The sequence below is a fragment of the Ceratotherium simum genome, chromosome 6 (genome assembly GCF_057802395.1).
Source record: "Ceratotherium simum simum isolate JZ-2026a chromosome 6, ASM5780239v1, whole genome shotgun sequence".
NCBI classification, from domain to species: Eukaryota; Metazoa; Chordata; class Mammalia; order Perissodactyla; family Rhinocerotidae; genus Ceratotherium; species Ceratotherium simum.
The window spans coordinates 8,565,344-8,587,368 of NC_141905.1; the positions used below are offsets into that span (position 1 = coordinate 8,565,344).

General features: G+C 55.8%; 2 protein-coding genes across 2 annotated transcripts in view; both read left to right on the forward strand.

Annotated features, from left to right (window-relative positions):
- The first annotated feature begins 4,849 nt into the window (after window positions 1-4,849).
- SLC18A3 (solute carrier family 18 member A3) lies at window positions 4,850-7,052 on the forward strand. Its single transcript, XM_004432444.3, has one exon. The coding sequence runs from the start codon at window positions 5,082-5,084 to the stop codon at window positions 6,669-6,671; it is 1,590 nt and encodes a 529-aa protein (XP_004432501.1). The 5' UTR covers window positions 4,850-5,081; the 3' UTR covers window positions 6,672-7,052.
- An 8,109-nt stretch (window positions 7,053-15,161) lies between these two features.
- CHAT (choline O-acetyltransferase) overlaps window positions 15,162-22,025 on the forward strand; it is a 46,368-nt gene continuing 39,504 nt past the window's right edge. The window contains exons 1-4 of the mRNA XM_014789033.2: window positions 15,162-15,227; window positions 18,280-18,471; window positions 19,187-19,305; window positions 20,758-20,811. Of these exons, the coding sequence (XP_014644519.2) occupies window positions 15,162-15,227; window positions 18,280-18,471; window positions 19,187-19,305; window positions 20,758-20,811 (431 nt within the window). The remainder of the gene's footprint in view (window positions 15,228-18,279; window positions 18,472-19,186; window positions 19,306-20,757; window positions 20,812-22,025) is intronic.

Below are 22,025 nucleotides of genomic sequence, written 5' to 3' on the forward strand. Positions count from 1 at the left end.
GTAGGGGCAGCCCCTCCTCCAGGAGCTGTAGAGAGGAGCTGTAGGCCCCTTCTGCTCCCACTGGAGTTCCGTTATGCTGTGCACAAGGCAGGTCTGGCCTCTGAGGACAGGCTGGCCAAGGGCAGGCAGGCAGGCAGGCACGTAGTCCTTCTGGCTCACAGCCACCAGACTCACAGGCTTCCGGGAAAGGCTGACAGGGGCCGCTCTGTTCCTTTGAATCTGAGAATATGTGGCTGGGGAAGCCTAAATTAATTAAGTGATGCTGAGGCTCTGAGGCCCTCCTGAGGAAGCACACAGGGAGGAGGTAGCGAGGGCAGGGTACACTGCACCGCCTCCCCCAGTATTGGAATCCAAAGTGGCTCATGAGCTTCACTGGAACTAAGCCTGCACTTAAGTGCTTCCAGAGAGACAAAGAAATAATAAATCAGGAGCAGGTGCCCCGCCCACACGCTGCCACCACCACCATCAACCTGCTTCTCCACAGAAACATGGCCATTTCACTTCTCTGGGACCAGATGTCTCAGTGAGGCAACACACGGCAAGGCCCTGGAATTGACTCAGCCCATGACCTTCTCAGATAAGAGGCCAGGATGGGCTGATGACTTCCTCCAAAGCAGCACCCCCTCCCGACTCCCTCAAATCCCCGCCCCCAACACACACACACATAAACACTAGACACAGGCACAGGTGCAGGATGGCTATCTTTCCACCTCCTCCCCAAGTTCCCATATACCAGGAGTCCCCAAGTGCCCAACAAGCCCCACTATGGCACTAGCCCAGCACGGGAAGGACTTTGTTCTAGCAGACTGAGGCCACAACTGTATTCAGTGGATAAAGTGAGAGGAAGGATCATCAGCCAGAAATCACCAAGCTGTCTCTACAGATACAAAACCATAATAATTAAGCTCCTCCTAAGTGTTAGGCATTGAGCTAGATACTTTCAAGTAAGTTGTCTCATAATGTTCACTCATCCTGGAGCAGGATGGCATCATGGCTGAGAGCTGCATGCTGGAGCTAGAAAGCTTGTATTTGAATTCTGTCTCCACCACTTGTGAGCTCTCTGACTGTGGATAAATTACTATATCTCAGTGTCCTTGTCTATAAAAGGGTAATATGAAGGTTGGTAAGAGGAGTAAATGAGTTACTCTTTGTGAAATGATTAGAATGGTGTCTGGCACATTATAAGCATGTTGATGTGTCTAACAAATAAATTTCTTCCTTTATTTATTCGACTTACATTGAGTACCAGACATGTACTCTGTAGCAACAGTTCTTACATCCGGTTGTGAAAAAAACGCTTCCATTTTCTCCGAAAGGATTGGATGGGAAGTTTGCTTTTGCCTGTAATTTATGCCCAGGTAGAGGAGTCTCCGGAAAGGAATTTACCAAGAGTTCTGCTGAAGAGGAAGCCACAGGTGCAGGAATATGGAGGGGCGGGGCCCTTGTGGGAGGCTGATTGGCAAGTGGCAGAACCGGCGCCAGCACGCTGGACAGCTCCCCGCGGGCCCAGGCAGGAAAGGCTGTTGTTTCCATCTCCTGCCAAGGCTCAGGTCCTAGCCTTTCGCTGAGGAAAATGGTTCTCACCTCCCTGCAATTCCTGCACCCTAGTCATTGCGGCTGCTGATGGACGGGCAGGCAACGGGGTGGGGCGGGGGGCGTTCTGAGCTGGAAATTGGAAGGTGAGCAAGTTCAGTGTCCCTACGGCCTCCTTAGGGAGCCAGCCCAGGACCTTCCTCCTCCCATGGATCTTCATCTGCCTCTCTCCCTTACACTGCCAGGGTGTGGCCACCTTGCAGATGGAGCAGCAGAAGCATAACGAGGCACAAGGAATAGGGAGGCAGTGTGAGGACCACAAGACAGGTCTCACAGCCTGCATTTAAATCCAGGCTCTACTGCCTGGGATCTCGGGCAAGTGACCCATCTTCTCCAGTCCCAGCTTCCTCATCAGTAAGACAGGGGGATAGCACCTACACTGCACCAGGATTGAGTGAAGATTAAATTAAACAGCACACACAACATCCCTGGCACAGTGAAGTGCTTAATAAAGAGTCTGTTTCCTGCCATAGGGGAATGAACGGAAGATTGGAGAGTTAGGCATGAGCCCAGAGATAACTTGCCTTCATGCTCAGGAACAGGCATGAATTTTGTGGGTCAGAGGGCTGGGGGGAAGGGGTCTGCACCTTAAAGGCCCTGGGAAAGTTTCTCTTCTCTAAAATCCCACTGTTCTTCAGCCACCAGACACAAAACTTCTGCTTTAATTCCTCCCTCCCCCCCCTTTTTTTGAAAGACAGGGAAAACAATATATTCATAAATAAAAATGCTCAGCAGGCTGGAAGACTGTCCCTTTAAAAGCCTTAGAATGGGAAAGTCAGAAGAGACCAGAGGTCTCAAACTCAAATGACTGGAGAGCCAGGCAGGTGACATAAATGTGGGAAGCCAGCTGGAAAGAGACTTTGATGAGCTGGACAGTATGTGTGTACTGATTAAAGGCCTTCAAATAAAATTTAAAATAATTCTCTCACCCCGATAAAGCCCTCCCACAGGACCCATTTCTCCCAAGGGCTGAAATGAGCGGGTTCTCCCCTAACCCCTTACTTAACAGAGACCAAGACTGGAGCCCAGAGAGGGCTAGGACTCGCCCAAGAGCCGCAGAGCCGGGCCTGTCCCATACTGGGCCTCTCTCCCTCCTTCAGACAGAGGGTAGTTTGGTCCTGCAGAGCAGGTTGTGGCAGCTCCTTAAGTGGAAGAGTTTCTCCTCCTTCTCTAAGTGCCTGGGTGGGGGAGAGATTGGGCAATAGGTGGCAAGACCTCTGCCTCTCACCCGGATGCCCTGGTCTCCATCACCTCATCCCACAGCCATTCAGGGACAGAAGCCAAGTTTCCGATGTCCTCTGGGCCCCTCCAACAACCAGGACAGAGCCTGGAATCACAATGCCCGCCTAACCAGAGGGACTAAACAGTCAGGAAGCCAGGGTGCCCCGTACCTTTTATCTGTTCTTCACAAGACCCACAGCTGTGAAATGAAGATAGGATAGCACCTTTTACAGATGATGATAACCATAGCAAGCACTTACATGGCTCTTACTACATGCCAGGCTCTCTAAGCAGTAGGTACCATTACCTCGTTTGACAGATAAAGAAACTGAGGGATAGAGATGCCAAGTAATTCCCCGCAGGCACTCTAACTAGTAAGTGGCAGAGCTGGGAGCCTCTCAGTCGTCTGTCTCTAAAGCCCAAGTTCCTCGCACTGCATCACGGTGCCCCTTTGGGGGGCAGCACAGTAGGGGAAGAAGCTGGATCTAATGCTGGTTTGCTTTTGAGGCCAGAAGGATGGGAAGAATCCTCTCTGACTCTGGAATAGAGAGACAAACTGTAATCTCAACAACACAAGTCTCCCAACCTCCGCTGCCTCAGAGGCTCTCTTCGGCAAGCCCGCGGCCTGGAACACGGACTCGATGTGCGATCCAGGGCCAACGCTCTTTGGGGGACGCATTAGGCTCAGCGTACAGCCAGGGCGTTTGTCTGCCGAGAGCGGGGGCGGCCCTCTAAGAAGGTGAGCCTCCCTTGAGACTCGGATGAAAGCAAAGCTCATCTTGACCGGCGAGGGGCGCGGTGCCCACGCGGGGCTTCTTATAGCTTCAAGAGAAGACCCCTGCCACATCACTCCCTGAGTCCACCCGGGACTTGAAGGCAGCTCTGGAGATTGGGGGTGGGGGTGGGAGAGAAGGGGGCGGGGCCTCGAGCAGCGGAGGGAGGGCTTGGTCTAGGGCGAAAAGGGCCTGGGAGGAGTTAGAGTTGGTTGGTGCGGGGGTGGGAGGGGGTGCGGTTCGTGGTGAGGAGGAGGGATGAGAGAAGAGGCGGAGCTGGGGGACCCGGATAGTTGAAACGGAGAGGGGGGGTACTGGCTGGGAGACCGTGGCGAGGCAGTGCGGGAGGATGGGAGGGGCAGGGCTGATATTCGGGGCCCTGGTAGGTGGGGACGAGGCGAGTTCTCCTCTCCTCCCCAGATGCTCATAGTCAGGAATTCTCTGCCATGACATTTTCCCGAAGGGCCGGTCGGTCGGAACCGGTCCACCAGTCTCTGCGCCTCCCCCTCCCTTCCCTGGGGTGGAAGGGGCCAGGGGGCGGGGCCAGGGAAAGGGTTGGGGGGTCCGTACCCGAAGCCCCTCCGCTCGCCACCCCACTTTCCAGCTTCGAGAACGGATGCATCCAGCCACGGCTCACCTCGGGGGCTCCATGCCTGCTATGCGCTGAGATCCAGGCTGAGACAGAGATCGGGAGTCCCCGGCGCCCCCCTCTCCCGCAGGGTTGGGGCGAAGAGGCCGCCGAGCGCCCCTTTCCGAGGGGAGAAGAGCCGGCGCAGACCCCGTGGGTCCTGGAACTGGGGAGGCAGAGAACCTGCTCCTCGCACGGTACACCCATTTTCAAGGGTTTGGCCAGGACTCTTTCCGCACCAAGACCCCTTCCTGGGGCTTCCAGCCCTGGCTCATCTGGGGAGGGTACCCCCTCCCGGCCGCGCCCCGCCCCCGGCCCCCGCCCCGCCGACGTCGTATTAGCATGAGCGACGCAAGTGGCCCGGGCACCACTCGGGGGCCGAGACTCGCCGCGTCACAGCCCGGAGTGTAAAGGAAAAAAGAGTAGGCGGCGGAGGAGGAGGCAAGAGCCAACGCGAGGGGAGGGGAGAGCGGCGGCGGGGCCAGCGAGCGGGCGGGCGGGCGGTAGCTGCATGCCCCTCGGCCCGCGCGGGCGGCCTCTCAGCGCTGCGGGGGCGACTCCGGGCGCGCCTGAGGCGCAGCGCGCTGGGTATCCAGCCCCGGCCCCTCGGCGCGCCCGCCTTCCCTGACCGCCCCTGAGCCCAGCGGCGGCGGGTCCGGGGCTCGGCTCCGAGCAGCTGCGGCGCCCCGCCGGTCAGGGTCCTCACCTTTCCCCAGGCGCAGGGCCATGAGCCCTGCAGCCACCTGAGGCGCTGGGGGCGTTGCGCGGCGCGGACCGCGCCCCCGAGGTTCTGCGCTCTCGTCTCTGCACTGCAGGACGCCCGCGCCCGGCGGAGGCGTCCTCGGAAGAGCGGCGGGGTAGGGGCCATGGAACCGGCGGCGCCGGCAGGTCGGGCCCGGACGGCAGCCACCAAGCTGTCGGAGGCGGTGGGCGCGGCGCTGCAAGAGCCCCGGCGGCAGCGGCGCCTGGTGCTGGTCGTCGTGTGTGTGGCACTGTTACTGGACAACATGCTGTATATGGTCATCGTGCCCATCGTGCCCTATTATGTCGCCCACATGCACAAGGGCCCTACTCCGACGACCGAAGTGCGGATGCCCATCCTGCCGCCGCCCACTCCCGCCAATACTAGTGCCGACACGGTCAACACCTCAGAGTCCCCGACGGCCGCGTGGCCGACCCGGTCTGCCCTGAAGCCCCACCACCCCACGGAGAGCGAGGACGTGAAGATAGGGGTACTGTTTGCCTCCAAGGCTATCCTGCAGCTGCTGGTAAACCCCCTGAGTGGGCCCTTCATCGACCGCATGGGCTACGACGTGCCGCTGCTCATCGGTCTGGGCGTCATGTTCGCCTCCACCGTGATGTTTGCCTTCGCGGAGGACTACGCCACGCTCTTCGCCGCGCGCAGCCTGCAGGGCCTGGGCTCGGCCTTCGCCGACACGTCCGGCATTGCCATGATCGCGGACAAGTATCCTGAGGAGCCCGAGCGCAGTCGCGCGCTGGGCGTGGCGCTGGCCTTCATCAGCTTCGGAAGCCTAGTGGCGCCACCCTTCGGGGGCTTCCTCCACCAGTTCGCAGGCAAGCAAGGGCCCTTTCTGGTCCTCGCCGCCGTTTCGCTGTTCGACGCTCTGTTGCTGCTGGCCGTAGCCAAGCCCTTCTCGGCCGCGGCGCGGGCGCGGGCCAACCTGCCGGTGGGCACGCCCATCCACCGCCTCATGCTGGACCCCTACATCGCCGTGGTGGCTGGTGCGCTCACCACCTGCAACATTCCCCTCGCCTTCCTGGAGCCCACCATCGCCACGTGGATGAAGCGTACGATGGCGGCGTCCGAGTGGGAGGTGGGCATGGCCTGGCTGCCGGCCTTCGTGCCGTACGTGCTAGGCGTCTACCTCACCGTGCGACTGGCGGCGCGCTACCCACACCTGCAGTGGCTTTACGGCGCTTTCGGGCTAGCAGTGATCGGTGCCAGCTCGTGCGTAGTGCCCGCCTGCCGGTCCTTTGCACCACTAGCGGTCTCGCTCTGCGGCCTCTGCTTCGGCATTGCGCTGGTGGACACGGCGCTGCTGCCCACGCTCGCCTTTCTCGTGGATGTGCGCCACGTCTCGGTCTACGGCAGCGTCTACGCCATCGCCGACATCTCGTATTCCGTGGCCTACGCGCTCGGGCCCATAGTGGCGGGCCACATTGTACACTCGCTTGGCTTTACGCAGCTTAGCCTTGGTATGGGCCTGGCCAACCTGCTCTACGCTCCGGTCCTGCTGCTGCTGCGCAACGTGGGCCTCCTGACGCGCTCCCGCTCCGAGCGCGATGTGCTACTGGATGAGCCACCGCAGGGTCTGTACGATGCCATGCGCCTGCGTGAGCGCCCTGTGTCCAACCCAGACGGCGAGCCTTGCAGCCCGCCTGGCCCCTTTGACGAGTGCGGGGACGACTACAACGACTACTACACCCGCAGCTAGCAGCCCCGCTCCTCTTCCAGGCCACCCGCCCACTCCCCACCCCCCGGTCAAGGTGGCTGCTCTGTGAGCTCACTGGCCAGCGTAGGCTCAGGGCCCGCCCCTTTCAGCGAATACCCCAGCCCCTCCCTTGTCTTGACTTCCTCTGCCCGAATTCCCTCTCCATGACCCTTTTTGTGTCCCTCTCCCTCTCGTGCAATGGGGCGTGGAGCACAGAGGCACGCAAAGCGATGGGCTCCTGACAGAGATGAAGAGGCCGGTGGGCCGCCACCTCGGGGCTCCTCTGTGTAGAGTCATGCGTCTGTCTATCCTTCCTTCCTACCTCCCAGTGCCAACTTGGCCGGCCGCACCGCGGTGCCTCTGGCCGGAATCAATAAACCATATCTGTCCGAGACCCAGTCTCTTTACTGTCGGGGGTGGGCAGCCGGGCACAGGGCCGGGGCAGGGGAGGTCACGTGAGCTGGGTCTAGCCCCAATCCAGGTCTCGGCCTGGCGGGCACGCTGAAAGCCTGTGGCTCTTTTGCTACCTGGAAGAGGAGATACGAAAGAAGCAAGTCCAACAAGGGCTCTCACCCACGGACGCCCTGGTGTACACGCCCCCTCAGCCAGCGACAGCCCCGCCTCCCAGGCCCAGCGCAGCGCCCCAGGGCGCCGCCCGGGGGAGCCTGGGGACCCGCTTTCTCCGGGTTACTGGGCCCCGCCCCTTGAGGACACGCCCTGAGTCGCCACAGATCTCTAAGGCGCCGGGCTGGGCTTCCCTTCGAGCCCGGCATCCTGCCCCGTCCAGGCCCCAAAAAGGAGTAGAGGCTGAGCTGTTCCGGGCAGCGGAAGGAAAACCGGCCCCATCTTTCAGGGCCCGATCTCTGAAAACGCGCGTGTGTGATGTGTGTGTGTTCGTTAGAGAGCTAGGCTCTATCTTATGAGGAGTAGGGGAACAGTTGTGGGTGTGTCTGCTGTGTCTCGGGCCCTGCGGGTCTGAGTCCCCGCAAGACAAGGAGAGGGTGCGAGTGTGGGAGCTGGTGCCAACTCCCCACCCCCCACCCGGTCCTGAGTGAAAGCAGCCACCCAGGGCTGTCAGAAGTCTCCCCACCTTGAGTGTGGGTGCCCAGAGCCCCAGGCCCGCGTTTGTGCTCCGCTCCCAGTCCTGGAGCCTGCAGCCCAGTGAAGGGCCGAGTCCTCCGATTGCAGCGTGAAGAGACCACAGTGTTGGGGTATGCCTGTGCCTTAGACAACGCCTGTGGGGGCCTGCACTGCTGGTGTGTGCACGTCTGCTCTCGGGCTGCGTGTCTAGTGTGTGTGTGTTTGTCTAGGCGGGGGTCTGTCTTTGTGGGTCTTTGTGTGTGTGTTCCTGTGTAGGGTGGGGGGAGTTCTTTGTCTGGTAGGAGTGTCTGCCTCTGGCTGTGGTCTCTAAGCATCCTCAGGTCTGTATCTCCTCTCCCCGCCTAGTGCCAGCAGGGATGGGGTGGGAGTAGAAAAGGAGGGAGAACCTGCTGTGATCAACAAACAGGGTTTATTATCATTATTATCATCATCATCATCATCATCGTCATCATCATCAATTTTGAAAGAAGTTGTAGTAGGCTTTGAGCCTGGCCTAGACGGTGGGGAGGGCACAGATTTCCCCAGACCCAACCCTCCCAGGGTCCTGTGGAGGCATCCTCTGCCAGGATAATAGGGCTGGGGGAGTGCCAGGACTGGGGAAGGCTGGGCTGGGGGCAATGGGCACGGGCGGGGCAATGTCCTGCACCCCTTTCTCGGGCCTGGGTTCTGCTGCCCTTGCACGAGTTCATCCGGGAAGCCGTCCGAGCAGGCGCTGGGGACCGGGAGGTGGGATCCCGGAAGGCGGCGGGTGGTGGGGGGCGGAGAGACAGAGGACGGAGACGGAGAGAGACAGGGGTGGAGCTGGGAGAGGGAGGAAAAAGGAGAGAGGGGAGGGAGGAGGAACAGAAGGAAGGAGAGGACAGGCGTGGCCGGCTCGCCCTCAGCCATTCGCGAGTCGGCGGGGACCCGGCGACGTCGTAGGCTCCACCGCGGACAGAGGTGGCAGCCCCCACCCTTGCGCTGCTGACGCGTCCCGCAATCCCTTCCCGCTCACACTCTGGCCGGCAGTCCTGCTTGGTGCGGTGCAGCGGCGGCAGAGGCAGCAGAGCCAGAGGAGAACAGGTGAGAAGGGCTGGGCTGCTGGAGCGCAGCGCGGGGAGCGCAGCGCGGGGAGCGGAGGGCGGCGGAGGGAGGCTCCGTCCAGGGACCGCGCCGGGGCCGAGAGGCCCCAGGACCCGCGGAGTCCTCCGAGTCCTGAACGGCAGCGGCCGTCGGGGGACCACCAGGATACTGCTGGATTCCGTGGCTCTGGTGCTTCCCCACCCAGAGTAGGGGCAGGGGGATCGGGAGCTGGACCAGAGAAGTTAGAGGGAAAGGACTTGGAGAGGCTTGACCGACAGGGCTCCGCGTGCGTGTCCACACTTCTCCTGGACTCCCATCTGCTCAGTACCAAGGTCTGCACTTTCTCTGCCCAGTGGGAGGGTCCGCAGGTCTCAACCCGACCCCTTTGAAATGCCGGCGAGCGGAGGCGGGAAGTGGGGAGCAGGCGTGGGAGGCAAGTATGAGCCGGGTCGCAGGGAGTCCCTGGAGCGCGCAGACAGCCTGTGGTGCCGGGGCTGAGCTCGTGTCGGGCCTCCAGGGCACAGCAGAGACCCTTCAGGCAGCTTTCGGAAGCCAGGCCGGAGGGAGCATGGATTGGAGGGCACGAAACGGACAGACTGACAGAAAGATACATACACTACACCCTTTAGGCGCCAGCCCAACGGCTAAGGAGGAAGAACAGCTGGCGGGCGGTGACCAGGCCCTTCTCTTTGGCCCCCTTGAAACTGTTCGGCTTCCATCTCTTGCGCCACTCCAAGATGTGAGGTCTCCGAGGCTTAGCTAGTATCTTCCCGCTATGACGCTGGCCTGAGGCCAGAGCAAGAGGAGGCATCGGCTGTCTGTCTCTAGGGCCTTTACCAACCTGACCTTGCTCTTGTGGCCCCCTCAAAACTCTGCTGCGCTGGTGTGGACCCTCACCTGGACGCTGCCTCTCCCGCTTTGCTGTGGGTAGGGGTAGCCCCTACGTTCCACGTCACTGGGGGACCTGGGGACCACCTAGACCAGAGCCCTCTGGCATGGTGCCCACAAAGACTCTACATTTTCTGCCCAGCGCTGCCAGGCAGCCCCATGCTCCTCCACCCCTGAGCCGGGTTCATCTGTCTTTCTGAATGCTCTGTCCTTGGGTCAACTGTGCCTGCACCCAGCCCCTACCTAGGCTGTCTCTGCCTGGGGTTGGGTGTGGGATGGGGGTAGTGGAATGGGCTGAGTGTCCGCTTTAGGCTCTTGGGAGAGAATAGGGCATGGGCGAGTGGAAAGCATGGGTGTGTACCTCTGCAGGCTTACATTAGCAGGATGTCTGAGGGTAGAGATTGGGCCCCACTAGCCTTGAAAACTGGTCTTTGCCCCTGTTGGCCTGGCTCATTTCTACTGCACCTTCAAAATTAATCCACCTCTCTCTAGGCTGAGTCAGGTGGCCCTTAGGGGCCTGGGCTGCCCGACTTCCCTGTACTATCTCTCTCAGCATTCTCATGCCACCTACACTGGGAGCCTGCAGACCAGAGACTGCCTAACTCACAGCCCATCCAGCAGGGTCCTCCCTGCCTTGACCAAATCAGCCCAAAGTGCCTCCTGGAGCCCAGAACCTTAGAGGACCTTGTATTCATTCATGCGTTCATGCATGCATTCCTTTTACTCAGCTACCCAGCACTGAGCCTCCTCCATGCCAGGCACTGGGCTAGGTCCCAGAGATGAGGCCCTGAACACAGCAGGTATGGTCTTGCTCTGGAGAAGCTCACAGTCTAGTGGGAAAGAGAGATTTTTTTTTGGTATAAAATATTTTTATTCCTCTTTTTTTAAATAAAAATGTATATATTTGAGATATATAACGTGATGTTTTTATATACATATACATAGTGAGATGATACTACAGTCAAGCTAATTAGCATATCCATCTCCTTACAGAGTTACTTTTGTGTGTGTGGGTGTGTGTGTGGTGAGAGCACCTGAAATCTAATATGAAGTTTTTTTTAAAAAAAGCTAATCTATGGTTTCAGACGTCAGGATGGTGGTTACCTTTGGGAATGAGGGAAGGGATAGTGATAAAATGGCATGAGGGACATTTCATTTCTTGACTTGGGTGATGGTAACATGCTCTCTTCACTTTGTGGTGGTTCATTGAGCTGTCACTAATGATTTGTGCACTTTTATGCTTTGGCAAATATTGTCAAAAGATCGAAAACAACAACAGAAATAAAAATTAAATAAAAGTGTTAGAAATAAAATTGAGAAAAATCTTCCAGAAAACTGATGAGAAACAGAAATGGGAAACAGATGAGAATAGATAAGAAAATAAGAATAACAATCCAGAAAGTTCAATCTGTCAGGATTTCCTGAAGAGAGAATAAAGGGAAAGAGGGATGTATTTTTTAAATAATATTAAGAGAAGAAAGTTTCCCAAAAGTTAAGGAAAAAATTTAAGAATTCTTACCTAGCATTAAGAACAATAAATGAAAATAAACCTACTCCAGGTCACATTGTTGTAAAATTTCAGAAAATTAATAATAAAGAGAAAATTGTAAAGGACTTCATTCTTCCCTTCTTCAAAGGGAAAGAAAATGATTTATGTACAAGATTTGAGAAGCAAAATAGTATTGTGCTTTTCGATAGCAATCTATTAAGTCATACCTCACTTAGAAATGTTCATTCAGTCAAAATTATGAAGTGGGGAATAAAATAAATATCTTTTTAGACACACGAAATCCCATATCCTCTTTCTCTGGAAACTATAGAAAGATGTGCAGCTTGTCCCAAATGAGGGCATATAGCAGTGAGGAAGAAAACTCTGACCGCCAGACACAGAACACGGGAGCTCCAACCGGGGATAAAATAGGGAAGAACCAGAATGACAACTTCTCAGAACTGGAGAACACTCAGTCTAGACTGGGGCAGAAAGACAGAGGGACTCCAGAGGGATGTCTCCAAGGAAAGATGGGGAGCACGGGGTTAATGTATTTGGATTTGCATAAAATATTTTATAATTTTGATGGAAAATTTGGTAAAAATAAGTGATGACAGAGAAATACAGCTATGTGAATGTTGAATATTGATTTAAACAACTGGAGGGAAGAGAGCTATCTTTATCTTCTCTAATAGGAAGTTAATTTTACATCTTTTTATGCTTTTATGACGTTAATTAGTGTGCTTTTACTTCCACTCAAAGAATTCCCTTTAGCATTTCTTGTAAGGCAGGTCTGGTGGTGATGAACTCCCTCAGTTTTTGTTTGTTCAGGAAAGTCTATATCCCTTCTTTCTGGGTATAGAATTCTCGGTTGACAGTTATTTTCTTTCAATAGTTTGAATATGTCATCCCACTCTCTCCTAGACTGAAAAGTTTCTGTTGAGAAATTCACCGATAGTCTCATGCGGATTCCGTTGTATGTAACTTCTCTCTGTTCTCTTGCTGCTCTTAAAATTCTTTCTTCATCTTTGATTAAATTTTAATTCATCTTTAATTAAATTATAATTTAATTATAATGTATCTTAGTGTAGCGCTATTTGGATTCAACCTATTTGGAATCCTTTGGGTCTCATGGATCTGGATGTCCATTTCTCTCGTTAGGTTCAGGAAGTTTTCAGCCATTATTGTTTTGAATATACTTGCTGTCTATTTCTCTTTCTCTTTTCCTTCTGGAATTCCAATAATGCAAATATTGTTTCTTTTCATCGTGTCCCATAATTCCCAAAGAATCTTTTCTTCATTCTTTTTTATTCTTTTTTCTTTTTGCTCCTCTGACTTGTTAATTTCCAATGTCCTATCCTCCAAGTCACTGATTCTTTCTTCTGCATGATTGAGTCTACTTTTGAAACTCTCTATTGAATTCTTCAGTTCAGTTATTGTGTTTTATTTTTTAATTTTTTTGGTGAGGAAGATTAGCCCTGAGCTAACATCTGTGGCCAATCCTCCTCTTTTTGCTGAAGAAGATTGGCCCTGGGCTAACATCTGTGGCCATCTTCCTCTACTTTATATGTGGGATGCCTGCCACAGCATGGCTTGGTAAATGGTACGTAGGTCTGCACCCAGGATCTGAATCAACAAACCCTGGGCCACTGAAGCAGAGCACATGAACTTAACCACTACGCCACCAGGTTGGCCCCCAGTTATTGTATTTTTTAACTCTAGGATTTCTGTTTGGTTTCTTTTTTTTTTTTTTTGTGAGGAAGATCAGCCCTGAGCTAACATCCATGCCAATCCTCCTCTTTTTGCTGAGGAAGACTGGCCCTGAGCTAACAACTGTGCCAATCTTCCTCCACTTTACGTGGGACACCACCACAGCATGGCCTGAGAAGCAGTGTGTCGGTGTGTACCCGGGGTCCAAACCCAGGCTACCAGCAGTGGAGGGCACGCACTTAGCTGCTACACCACGGGGCTGGCCCCTGGTTTCTTTTTTGATGGTTACTATTTCCTTGTTGAACTTCTTGTTTTGTTCATGTATTGCTTTCCTAATTTTGTTTAGTTGTCTGTCTGTGTTTTCTTGTAGTTCACTAAACCTCATTAAGAGGATTATTCTGAATTCTTTGTCTGACAGTTCATAGATCTCCATTTGTTTAGAGTCAGTTATTGGAACTTTATTAGTTTCCTTTGGTGGTGTCAAATTTACCTGATTTTTTGTGATCCTTGATTCCTTACGTTGGTATTTCCACATTTGAGTAATTGGGCTCCTCCTCCAGACTTTACAGGTTTGCTTTGGCAGAAACAGTTCTTCACCAGTCAGCTCAGTTTGGGTTTCTGGGTGTGTGTGCTGGTAATGTCCTTCGGCAGGTGGGGCCTGCTATTATGGTCTATTTTGGGGGTGAGGCAACTGTTTGAGCTCTGAGGATGGGGATGGGGTGGTGTGCCACTGGCTGAGAACATTTGAATAGGACTGCTGTCTTGGTTCCCTACCCAAGTGAGGCTGTAGGGTGGGTTCTGCAGTTGCCTGGAGTCTCTAGTCAGGCTTACTAGGTGGTTGGGACTGGATACTATGTACAGTAGTAGATGGGGCAATGAACTGGCTTCCCTGCCCTGGCAGAACAGTAAGGCAGGACACAGAGCCTCTACAGCTCGTTGTTTTGCACTCCAAGTTCCCTGACTAAACAGCACACTGGCTTTGCTGTGCAAACTTTCAGCTCTGCCAGCCTACCTCCCGGCTTGAGTGCTGCTGGGCTGCACAGCTTCCAGTTGTCACCAGCCCTTCTGGTCAGATAAGGCCGAAAGACACTTTCAACAGCAGGTGGGGCTATGTCGCAAGTCCATTGCCTGGGTGGGAGGAGGAGGGGCCACTCCAGGCTACTCCCAATTTTCTAAACAGGTTCTCCAATTGGGAGAGGCTGGGAACTACCCTCAGACTTGGCTACAAATTAATCCCCCTGCCTGTGAATAGCATGGGAAGACTCCATGCCCAGTACTGGCTTTGCTCTGGGGGAATCAGCTCTGCCTGCTCACCTCTTGGCATAAGAGCCACTGGACCACACTGCTTCCAGGAGTTGTCACCATCCCTTCTAGTCAGATGGGGCCAGAAGACACTCTCCATAGTGGTTAGGGCTGTGATTCAGCTCCTTGACTGGGCGTAGGCAAACCAGGCTCTAAGGCCAGCAAAACTTGTTGTGTGAGGATCCAAATCAGGCAGGTCTGTAGCCCGCCAAGTTGCCTGGTCAGAGTGCACCTCCGACTTGGTTCTGCAGATGAGCAAAGCTGCTGCTTGGGATTACTACTTGGGCACTGCAGGTATACACTCAGTCTGCCAAGATCCGTGTGCTGATTATTGCAAGCCCCTCTCCCCTTCTCCATCACAGTCAGATTCCAAGTGGTTGAGCCCTGCAAATTCCTATGCAATCTCTGTGGAGTGAGATCAGAGTAGGGGCTCCCACAGAGTGACCCACAATGCTGGGGGAGGGCTGGTTGTCCCCCCCGGGCTCTTGGGAAAGAGAGATTTTAATCTGCAAAGCACATATCTATTGGATCCCAAGCAGTAACAAAGCCAGAGCTCTGCCAACAGTCCCTCCTGGATCTGGAGTGGGCAAGCCCAGCCCTGCTCCCTCTCCTGCTGCCCTGGGCCAGTCAGTTGGGTCTAGATGACAGCAGTCTTGTGGAGCAGGTACCAGCTGGAGGCTCACTTCTGGCCCCACCCTCTCCTGTCTGGGGGATCAGAAAGGACACTGTGGCTGGAGAGCTGGTCTGGACGTCAGGAGATTGGGGCCAGGCCTACATGAGGCCCGTGTACACTGCTGTCTAGCCCTGGCCTCCTTACAGGGTAGGGTCAGACTGTGGAGGTGAAGGGTCCGTGGCGGGTCTGTGTGGCTGTGGTATTGATGCCTCCCTGCTTCTTGGCCCCCAGGTTTGCACCTCTGCTTCCCCAACCAGGAGTCGCCAAGATGCCCATCCGAGAAAAAGCCCCCCAGAAGATGGCAGCAAGAACTCCCAGCAGTGAGGAAGAGACTGTGAGTGATTTTTAGAGCCTTCTCTCCTATCCCCTGCTCTCCCCTCTTACATGCCTTTGCTTCCAGAACAGTCCTGAGTGGGACTGGCCCCCAGCACTTGCCTGGCCCTGGCCCTACACTCTCCTGGGCATGAGGCCCAAGCTGCAGTCCCTGCTCTGAGCCTGCTGAAGAGTGCAGGAGGGTCTGGAGGGGCTGGGAGTGGCTTCAGGGGGTGCTGAGGGAATGAGACAGCCACATTTCCTAACCGGAAAGGCCAGGGAGAGCCCTTGACTGGACCAGGTACTCCTTTCTCTCCCAGGGCTTCCCGCCACCCAGTGTTCCACTTCCCACGGCTTTGAGCCCAGTGGAGTGGCCTCAGGGTGAGGCTGAATTCCCTACTCTAAGCCTTGTCACGCCCCAGCCCCAGCTGCTGTCGCTAGTTCAGCCGTGGAGCCTTAGGCACCGTCTTCCCCACTGGCTTGAGACAGTGCTGCCTCTCCTCGGGCTAGCATCCTCCTTCCGCACCCAGACTCACCTTCCAGAGTGATAGAGCAACACATCTGATCTCCAGGTTGTCTCACAGGTTTGTTCCTCTGCCACACTTGTCTTCTTGGCACCTCCTTACCCTCCACCCCACTGAGGGCTTCATTTGAAACCCTGGTCAGAACTTTCTGGCTTCTCTCCATGAAGTTGCTTACCACATTGTCCCAACCTCTGCAGCTAACAAACACCTCTGTTGTTGCCTCTTGTCTGTGGCACATCCTTCCCTTTGGGCTGTGGCTGCCCTCAGAGAAGCCCTGTCTCTGCATCGTCCCTGAGTCCAGCCCAGGGCCTGGCTCACAAGAACTACCCAGGAAACGTGTATTGACCTGAGATCCCAGGGTCCAAAGACCCTCATTAGTACAAATCCCTGCCTCTGGCCCCAGGTGTGGGCCAGAATCCCATGAGAGTCTGGGAGGAGCCCAAGGGGCTGAGACATCTGAGCAGAGATTTCCTGTCTCATTTCTTTTACCCATCACCGATTCCCATGAGCCAGGCTGCGTCCCAGGGCACTGCCAGAGCCCCAAAGAAGGGTGGCTTGTTTCTAGCAGGCCAGACCACCAGCTGGGCTGGGCTTTCTGTAGGTGCTTTCTCGCTCACCCACCACACAGACCCCCAGACTCCAAGAGAAGGAAGAGGGAACCAGAGTGGTGGGGTGGGAGGCCTGGACCTGGCTCTCTGGGAGCGGGCTGAGCAACCTGGCATGCTGCCCAGACCCAGCCCTGAGTATTTCCCAGGGCAGGAGCAGCCCCTAGTTGGCACCGGCATCCTCCTTCCTCGCCCTAGGGCAGTGACCTCTAAAGACAGGCTCAGGCAGGCTGAGGACTACCATTCATTCATCAGTGCACACACACATAGTCCCGGTCTGCCCACGGCTGCCGCGTGGGGGGGCTCCAGACTGTGCAGCAGCAGCAGCAGAGCAGAGGCAAGCTTTCTTTTCCTCTACTTTACATGGGACGCCGCCGCAGCATGGCTTGACAAGTGCTGCGTCGGTGCGCGCCCGGGATCCGAACCGGCGAACCCCGGGATACTGAAGCACAGCGCGCGCACTTAACGGCTCCGCCACCAGCCTGGCCCCAGAGGCAAGCTTTCAAAAGGCCCCCTTACTCTGCAGCCCACCCGGGGTGGAAATTCACTGCCCACCCCACCCAATAGAGGGGAACCCCCTGAAAGAAGGCAGCCGACTATCTGCCAACTTTGTACAATTGAAGCAATACTATGAAAAGTCCCGGTTTCCAGGTTTCCAGCTAAGTGAGGAGGAAGGAAAGGGAGGGGACGCAACAGGGAGCGGGGGGTAAGGGAGGGATCGACTGAGGAGAAAGGAGCAGAGCGGATGTTGAATGAAGACTGATTTCAGGTCCCAGCTCTGCTGCCAAATTGCTGAGTCACCTTGGACTAGTCTCTCCACTCTCTGAGTCTCAGTTTCCCCATCTGTAAATGGGACAAAAATCCCCTCCCAGGCTAAGCCATAACATAGTTGAACACACACGTGAGATCCCCGGGTGAACAGAGCTGGTAAAGTGGGCAGCACGGAGCCCAGGCAGGAGGTCAGCCGAGGGGCGCTCCACTCAGGCTCTCTCCACCCTGTGGGGGCCCCCAGAGATTATGGATTTCCTCTTAGGAATCACTCTGGAGGGATAAGGACAGTAACCTCATAACACTTCGTGATGTACCTATTTGGGGCCAGTTGGTTTGCTCATTTAATTCTCTCTGTGCCCTTCTCAGGGAGGAGTTGTGATTTATGTCCGGTGGGTGAGGATGCTGAGGCTCAGAGAGATTAAGAGAGGAAGAACTTCCGCTGTACTCCCCTTGTCCATCCCATATCCATGGGGATCAAAATGCTCCTCCCTGGGTTTCATACCTGGGAGGGACTTACTAAGGAGCCCAGGGTATGAGTCACCTTCCTAGGACACATCCTGCAGAATTCTGGTCATTAGGGCAAGCAACGAACTATGCTTCCCTCCATCTTTCATCTGTCCGAATCTTTCCATTAGAGTCACATGCTTTGGGTCCAGAGATCAGTTGGATTCTGGGGCCCCAGCTGGGAACAATTCCTAAATGAAGAGTGACCAGCAGCCAATATCAATACCAGGACTATTTCATCTTAGACCCATTCTTTATGGTTTATAAACACTTTCACGTCCATGATCTTTCTGATCCTATGAGAGGTAGAGGTTATTGCCCCCATTTTACAGAAACTAAGGCACAGAGGTAGGAGTGATTTGCTTAAGATCACACAGCTGGTCAGCAGCAGGGTCAGGGCATGAACCCAGGTGTGCCTGGTGCCAACATCAAGGTCTTTTCCTTTGCACTTTGTCCCCTGCTGGGGGCAGAGCCGGGGTGTGGGAGAAAGCAAACAGGAGCTTCCCAAGTCTCACAATTCTGCTGAGCTGAGCCCTGGAAAGAGACATGTCCCAGAATGGGGAGCAAGGATAGAGGCGGACAGAGACAGACATTGGGGGTCAACTTGGGGACAGGCAGGGACCACACTTAAAGACAGGCAGAGCAAGTGTCTGTGAACCTTCTCTTCTAGGGGCTGCCCAAACTTCCAGTGCCCCCACTGCAGCAGACCCTGGCCACCTACCTGCGCTGCATGCAGCACTTGGTGCCTGAGGAGCAGTTCAAGAAGAGCCAGGCCATCGTGCAGCGGTTCGGGGCCCCTGGTGGCCTTGGCGAGACCCTGCAACAGAAGCTCCTGGAACGGCAGGAGAAGACAGCCAATTGGGTAAGAGTTGCTGGGAGGGGGCGGACTGGGGGGCAGACAAGGGACCCACGGGGTAGGGGCACAAGTAGGCATGGAGGCAGAGGGATTTGGATGAGGGGCAGATAGGTGACAAAGATGGAGTAGATGGGAGGACAGGGATGGGGGAGAGGCAGAGGGACAGCAAGGGGCAAAGGTAAGAGACAGACAAGAGGTGGGATGGGAGATAGGGATGAGGACAGAGAGGGGACAGACGGAGATAGAGATGGGGTGATGGGGAGAGACAGGGTACAGGGATGGAGACAGACGAGAGACAGGGATGGAGGACAGAGAGGGACAAGGATGAGGGACAGATGGGAGACAAGGGCAGGGGCAGCAGAGGATACAGATGAGGTCAGGGAAGCAGAGAAGGGTGAAAGGCAGGAACGGGACACTCCTGAGGATGGGCAGGGGATTTGGACGAAGCACTCAACAACCTGGATGGGAAACCGGGATGAAGGGAAGGAGAGAGCATGGGGCAATGACGGAGGGCAGGCATGGCAGGCTGGGGAGCACACGGGCCCAAGCACATAACTGGGGCTCAGTGATTGTTCTTGGAATGAATAAACGAAAAGGTGCATGATCCAGTCTCTCGGGGCTGCCAGGATGGGACTGGTGGGCTCCACAGACAAGGTGCCCTTGTTTGGAGGGGTGTGTGGCCGCTGAGGGTAACGGTGCCTCTTCCTCACCCTCTCGGCAGGTGTCTGAGTACTGGCTGAGCGACATGTATCTCAATAACCGCCTGGCCCTGCCTGTCAACTCCAGCCCAGCAGTGATCTTTGCCCGGCAGCACTTCCAAGACACCAACGACCAGCTGAGGTGAGGCCACCATGCTCCCGGGCTCGCAGCTTGGGAGTCTGCCTGGCGGAGGGGTCCTGGCCACAGCCCCAGGAAGGAAAGGCCGAAGCTCATGCCTTGGCTGAGCTTTCTGAGGCCAAATGGCCCTGAGACAGTGACTGTCCAGGCCATGGGGTCAGGAAGGAGGTTAGGCAAGGCTGCTGTGAGTAACAGACACAAGGTCTTCCTCAGAAGGTATTTCTTTGGGGTGGGGTGGGCACTAATGGGGCTCATGGGTCCCTCAGTGTCCCCACAGCAGTCTTGACCTGGCTGAGGCCCTGGGAGGAGGTGTGGACCCTCTGACCCCGCTGGGACTTGAGGCTGGGACTGCCTTTGCGGCCCTCCAGCTGCCAGCTCTCAGAGGCTCTGAGGGGGTGGAGATGGTTCCTTCCCATCAGCTGCTGCCGCCAGAGCCTCTGCCATCTGCTGCAATTTCAGAGCTCACTGAGCCGCTGGAGCGGCCTCTGCGCCCACTGGTGACGGTGGAGGGGCCATCCACGCAGGGGAGGGGCGGGATGGGAGGATCTCCCTGCGGGAGTCTCTCAGAGCCAAATCCGGTCTCAGGACCTGCATGTGGCACAGCATGGGGACAGTTCAGAGGGAGGAACAACAAGAGGCAGAGCCCACTTCGGCCTATGGGCAGGGCTCAGCTATGCTAGGAAGACCCAGCCCCCTCCTCCCTCACCAAGAGAAGCCCAACCAACCTGCTGGCCGAGGGCAGCCTTCCCCCTTCCCCTGCAGCCTGGGCTTCCCTTGGGCAGAAAGAAGTGTGCGGATGGATGAACGACTTCTGAAAACAGTTCTCAAAATTGCATCCAAGGAGGCATTTTCCTCCTGATACAATTAAGCCAGAGCTCATCATCCACGGACAGTTAAGATGACACAGTCCCGTGGCACAATTCTCTGGTGCCTTTTCCCCCCCAGGACCTGCTTTCCTTTTCATTAGCACTAAGGGGACCAAATGATTGACTTTTCCCAGGAGACTGGATTTCCCAGAACCCCGGGGTCCTGGCCCAGTCCAATCCCAGCACAGGCCTTTCCTAGGAAGACCCCCACCCCTGCTGGCTCTGCTGCCTCTCCTGGCTTCCTCTCCCTCATCTTCCTCCTCATTCACCTTCCAGTTTCCTCTCCTCCCCCCAGTTCTCTCCACAGGATGGTTTTTAATCCAAGGCTCGGGAAAGACTGTCAGCATCGGGGGCGGGCAACAGGAATCCCACCTGGTTAGGGTGCACCCCAGGAGCCTAGCATCTGGTGGGTGGTCGCTGAGTCTGGGAGAAACAGAGAGAGGGAAGGGGAGGGGAGGAGGGAGTTGGAGAGAGAGAGGGAGGAGGGAAGAAGGACAGAAGGAGGGAGGAGGGAGAGGAAGGTTGGAGAGAGGGAGGGAGCCCGGGCCCTGGAGGAGAGGCTAAGGCCTCGTCTCTCGTCTCTTGGCAGGTTTGCAGCCAACCTCATCTCCGGAGTGCTGGACTACAAGGCCCTGCTGGACAGGTAGGCCTGGGCCCAGCCTGGGCAGGGAGGTGCCCTGATCTGGCACAGCCTGCTGATTCATCTGTCTCCCTGCCACACTACACAAGGAGCTCCCAGAGGGCAGGGATCCTGTCTTTTCCCAGCTCCTGTCACAAAGCAAGTAACATCCCCCCCACCACACCCCCAGCATCAGAGCAACCTTTACCCCAGCTGGCCCAACCATCACTGGTTCCTTTTTCTGGGGTAAGCACTGTTCTTCCTTGATCTCTTCAAAATGCTCCCCTCCCTCCACACCTCACATGTGCACACGCACCACGAATTCATGTGTCACGAATCTGGAGAACACACCAGAAGGTGGGGAAGGAAGAGTTGTTGGAATGAGGTGAGGCTGAATTCAGCCTTGCTACCTGCTACCAGAGGGAATGGTCTCCCCACTCTGAGCCTGTTTTCTCAGCCCCGCCCCACTCCAGAACTCGGTAAGCTGACCCAGTGGACAGAGGGTGTCCCAACAGATCGAGAGAGTGCATAGGCACCATGGGTAATCACTGGCGTTAGGAGGAAGGTCTCCCCTCTGGCCCAGGAGCAGCAGGGAGAGTGAGAGGATCTGCAGGACCCAGGGTCTCCAGAGGCGGATAATATAAGGGCATCAGATGCTGGAATAAGAGAGTGGCCCAAAGCAATGTTTGTCGCACAGAAGAGGAAGCTGAGGCTCAGAGACGTTAAGTGGCTTATCTGTGGTCACACAGCCAGGAGGTGGCAGAGTGAGGAAGGCACAAGGGGCGAACTTGACTCTCTTTTCAACTTTATCCAACTCCATCTTACCCAGCCTTGGAGCAGAGGCTCAGGCCTGCAACCCCTTCAGGGTGGGGCTGCTCCCTCTGGAGAGCGGCTCGGGGCTCAGGCCCTGGGGTCAGCAGACCTGAGTCTGAATTCTGACACCCACAACGCAGGATGTGTTGACCCTGGGTGAGAGGAATCACTCCTAGCTGTAGTCTCCTCTCTGTCAAATGAAAATAATAATAGTAGCGCCTCGACTGTCCTATGAGATGAGGCCTGTGAAGCTCTCATCCCCAAGCTAGGAGCACAGCAGGGTCTCCACACATTTCTGAACCAAACACTCCTGGACTTCGCTCTGCTCACTCCCCTCTGTACCGTTACCTGGGTTACCTGGCGGGGTCACCGGACCTTCCACGACTGTCCTCCCTCCTCCTGTGTGTTTCTTTGGCCGTCTCTCT